At 53.2% G+C, this 4,422-nt stretch overlaps 1 protein-coding gene across 1 annotated transcript; it reads right to left on the reverse strand.

Annotated features, from left to right (window-relative positions):
* Positions 1-666: 666 nt before the first annotated feature.
* On the reverse strand, positions 667-2,437 carry LOC119368028 (transcription factor MYB17-like). The gene is made up of 3 exons (XM_037633390.1): positions 2,160-2,437; positions 1,882-2,011; positions 667-1,671 (listed from the first exon to the last, which is right to left on the reverse strand). The coding sequence occupies exons 1-3, from the start codon at positions 2,293-2,295 to the stop codon at positions 1,068-1,070; spliced, it is 870 nt and encodes a 289-aa protein (XP_037489287.1). The 5' UTR covers positions 2,296-2,437; the 3' UTR covers positions 667-1,067.
* Positions 2,438-4,422: the final 1,985 nt, after the last annotated feature.

Raw genomic sequence — 4,422 nt, forward strand, 5'->3', positions numbered from 1 at the left:
TATAGGACTTGGTTGAGTGGCGTATTTTGTTCCGAACACTATCCGCCGGGTGTACTGGGAGAGTGGGGTTTGGGTTGAAGATGCTCTAAGTAGAGACACGGGCATCACATATGACTGATCTGTAGATTTATTGATTTTGCTATTCCTCATGTGGCTGAATTTTTTTCATGCGCCAACCATTTTTTTGGGGGCGTGTCAGACCTCATCGGAGAAGAAGAATCCTCTTAGGAGGAAGCAGCAGCCCAATGATCTATCTTGTGAGGAAGCAACGGACCCATTATGTATTTTACGGGGAGGGTGCACGGGATCGCTGGAGGGTGGGATGCAGGGAATCGCCGGAGTTGTTCATCGCTGGTGCGGGGCTTAGAGGGATGGCCAAGAGGATGACTAGTACGGCCGTGGTGGGACGGCGGGGTGGCGATAGCCGCCGGCTGTGGGGGTGGAGGCCAACGGCTACGTGATGAAGAAGGTGGAGACTGAAGATGAACAGCGCCAGAGCTATTTTCAACTGTTGGATGAAGATCGGACGGTGCAACTTTTTTCAGGGTCCGTGTATGGATTATGTACACCCACGGTATGGTAGGGTGTGTACTTGGATCGTGGCGGGTGTTCAGAAATGTTGTCGAAGCTGGGCGTGCTGTGTTGTCGCAGTTGTACCCTTGAAGATTTAACACCACTTGAAAAGTAAGCAAACGTACACAAACACAATAAACCAAAGAGGGCTCGAGAAGTCCACGGCAAGCATCGGCAGACGTCCTGCCGTGTCCTGTCCTAGACTCCTGGCTAGTTAGAGCAGTCGAATAAAAAACACTTGCCCTAGAGAACCCTGCCATCACCCACGTACAGTCGTACACACTGACGCGCACATTTGCTACACTGCACGGTACATATACGTACACACGCCACGGCAACACACGACATGCACACGCCTGCGCCTGTCATGTGCACCACACACACACGTATGTACGTACGCGGACGCATGCATAGTGCGCTTCGTACGTTACGTTAGCTAGCTACGAAACCCCTAGCTTTGCTAGCTAGGCGAGCTACAAACCTCTAGCTTAGCCTCACTGGAACTCGGCGAACAGGCCGTCCGCCGGCGGGTACAGCGAGAACCCGCCGTGGAACAGGCCCAGCTCCTCGGCCGCCATGTCCAGGAACACCTGGTACTCCTCCGCCGTCACGGCCGTCGTCACGTTGGACGCTGCCGACGAGTCGTCCCCGGGCGGGGGCAACGGTGCCGCTGCTGGCTGCGCCCCTTCACGTGGCGCCGACCCTTCGCGCGGTGCCGAGCCCGCCGACTTGCGGCGGAATGTGTCCCCGACCTCGGAGTTCCAGAGGCGCAGGAAGACGTCGGACGGCGCGTCGGCCCCGTGCTCGCCCCCGGCCGCGGCGGTGGAGGAGGACGAGGAGGCAGTCACGCTGGTGGTCGCGGCGGAGGTGGAGAGCATGGAGAGGCGCGCCTCGGCCTCGAGGCGGGCGGTCTCCCACTGGGCCGTGTGGCGCGCGGCGAGGCAGCCGGCGCCGACAGAGGCGCCTGGGCTGGCCAGGGCGGGGTGCTGCTCGCCGACGAGCGCCGCCTGGCGGAGCTGCTTCTTGAGGTTGGTGTTCCAGTAGTTCTTGATCTCGTTGTCCGTCCGGCCCGGCAGCTGCGCCGCGATCATGGACCACCTGGTTGAGAAGATCGACCACCACGATAGAACAGCGTCAGAGCGTCGGCTTTGGATGCACATGGTCAGCGAGACGCAGTGACTTAATAAATGGCATCGTTCGTTGATCATTCAATGAGCATCCTCATTCAATATAATACGTGCAAAGATACGCACGTACTTATACTGTAGTAGCACGAAATGTGTTAACAGTAGGAGGAGGAGCACTCACTTGTTGCCGACAATGGCGTGGAGCTGGAGGATGGACTTGTGCTCCTCGGGGGTGAAGGGCCCGCGCTTGATGTCCGGCCGGAGGTAGTTCGTCCACCGCAGCCGGCAGCTCTTGCCGCACCGGTTCAACCCTGCACGCATGCGCCCTCATCACCTCAACCAAATCGCCCAACCAAACAAATTATCCGTGCGGCATGGCTGAAGAAAGGGCCGTAGAAAGGAACTACGAAGTAGGAAGAGCGCATGCATGGAATGGCTGTTGGCCGGCAAGACACGTACCGGCGAGCTTGGGGAGCATGCGCCAGTTGCCGGGGGCGTTGGCCTGGACGTAGTCGACGAGGAGCTTGTCCTCCTCCGGCGTCCACGGCCCTTTCTTGAGCCCCTGCCTGCTCTCGCAGCAGGGCGTCCTCCCCATGGCGCCGGCGCACCACAACCGACGACGAAATGGACGCGCCCGCCGTCGACTAGATCGACCGACGTATCCACCACCGGGGTAGGAGGAGTAGTAGGCAGCGAGAGTGGAGCCTGGGCGATTGGCGACACAGACAAGGAGAGCAGCAAGACGGGACGTGGGCAATCAATGCGGGGGCGGATTTATAGGCGGAAGGGGATGCCGGAGGGTCATAAATGCCTCGGATTTTCACCTGCTGCTGCGAACAACGAGAGTGGGGGAAAAAGGGCACCGATAATAAGTGATCGAGCTGACGGGCAGAGGAAGGGCACCGCATTGAAGACGCATGATGCGCTGCATTCTTGCAAGTACGACGCGAGGGCCAGAGAGAGAATTCAATGCCTTTGGGTAGGGGACGACCCGTTGTCTGCTGCTGTTGCACGATGTACAACTGCACTACTGCAGCAGACGGCAGGGCAGGGTGCGTTCTCAACTGGACGACCTGTGTAGTGTAGGAGTAGTAAAAATCAAGTCGCGATCTAGTCAAAAACAATAAAAGAAAATCAACTAGAGATCACTCTGCTTTGATCGCTCCAACTTCTGAAGTGCTCATGTAATAATCCAAGTAATTTAAGAAATGAGCCACGCTGACACGTCTTGCCCATGTGTCCCCTAATGTGGGTATGTCAGGCTTGCATTTCGTGCTGACGTGGCATCGTTCATAGTCAGCATGATTCTCGCCCTACAGGTTTTTAAGATGCTAGGTGGATAGAATCAATTTAGCTAAGTATATATGCAAGTCGCCTGAAAATTGGCTATGCCTATGTCTATTTTTTTGCGTCTATTCCTAGCTTGATGTTGGTTTTGGGAGAGCAACTAATTAACGAGCGCTCCTTCGAAATCCTCATAACGATCAGCATTCTTTGGCACGCTCCCAGCCGTCTGCCACATGTCGCGGTCTGGACGTTCTCTTTGAAATTTTTTTATTTTTCCGCACGCGTTTTCGGCCTTTTAAACGGGTTTTTTCGGGGGGTTTCGACGTTTGGGTTTTCCACCGGTCTTGCTAAACTTTTGGACAAAAAACAATATTTCGAAAAAATATGTTTTTTCATGAAAAAACGCATTTTCTTTTATTTTCCCTTTTACGAGAGTCAAGGTTTTGCTTCCGCGCGAGGCACGATTTTGCTTCGCGAGAGTCACGGCCGTGCCTCTCGAAAACGGAAAAAAACGCATTTTCTGTTGTTTTTTTCTTCCCCGAAAGGCACGGTTCTGATTCGGAGAGATGCACGGTTGTGCTTTCGCGAGAGTCACGACCGTGCCTGTCGAAAACGGAAAAGAAACGTGTTTTCTGTTTTTTTCCTTCCGCAAGAGGCACGGTTTTGCTTCCGTGAGAGGCACGGTTGTGCTTTCACGAGAGGCACGGCCGTGCCTCTCGGAAACGAAAAAACCGCGTTTTATGTGGGTTTTTTTCTTTCATGAGAGGCACGGGTTTGCTCCCGCTAGAGGCATGGTTGTGCTTTCGCAAGAGCCATGGCCGTTCCTCCTCGGAAACCAGCAAGAGGCACGGTTTTGCTTCCACGAGAGGCACGGTTGTGATTTTGCGAGTGGCACGACGCGTGCCTCTTTCGGAAAGGGAAAAAATCTGTGTTCCCGGTTCGTTTCTTTCTTCGGGTTTTTTTCATGAAAAAAAATCTTCAAAACCTATCAACATGGGATCTAGTTTTGAAAATCTCGACGCGAGGAATCCAACGGTGAAAACGGTTCAAGATTTGGACGCACGATCAAGAGATAAAACGTTTTGAATAAATGAGTCTACGAAAAAGGGAAAACTCACAGGTTGCAACAAGTGGCACACATGCAAAGCGTCACTTGTCGCAACCCGGGGAGGTGGGGGGTGATCTTTACAGCGAGTACTCCTTAAGGCTGTCCGTAATGGTAGTATCATAGGTAGTATCATGCATGACAACTAAGCAATTTTGACGAGATGTCATAGAATTAAATGAAGAAAGAGATGCTTGAATATCATATCATGATACCGTATCATATTAAATGATGTGCTACTTTGTGTCATGCATGATAATAAATGTAGTACTCTATGATATCAACATATGATACTTTGCATTACGGATGGAGTATCATACACTACTATCA

This window comes from Triticum dicoccoides, chromosome 2B, assembly GCF_002162155.2.
Source record: "Triticum dicoccoides isolate Atlit2015 ecotype Zavitan chromosome 2B, WEW_v2.0, whole genome shotgun sequence".
In the NCBI taxonomy this organism is placed as follows: Eukaryota; Viridiplantae; Streptophyta; class Magnoliopsida; order Poales; family Poaceae; genus Triticum; species Triticum dicoccoides.

Excerpts from the sequence above, each read along its gene's own strand:
- LOC119368028 (XM_037633390.1), bottom strand. The coding sequence starts at position 2,295 with ATGGGGAGGACGCCCTGCTGCGAGAGCAGGCAGGGGCTCAAGAAAGGG. Across the intron at positions 2,012-2,159 it reads CATGCTCCCCAAGCTCGCCG|GGTTGAACCGGTGCGGCAAG; the intron begins GTACGTGTCTTG and ends GCATGCGTGCAG. Across the intron at positions 1,672-1,881 it reads CACGCCATTGTCGGCAACAA|GTGGTCCATGATCGCGGCGC; the intron begins GTGAGTGCTCCT and ends CTTCTCAACCAG.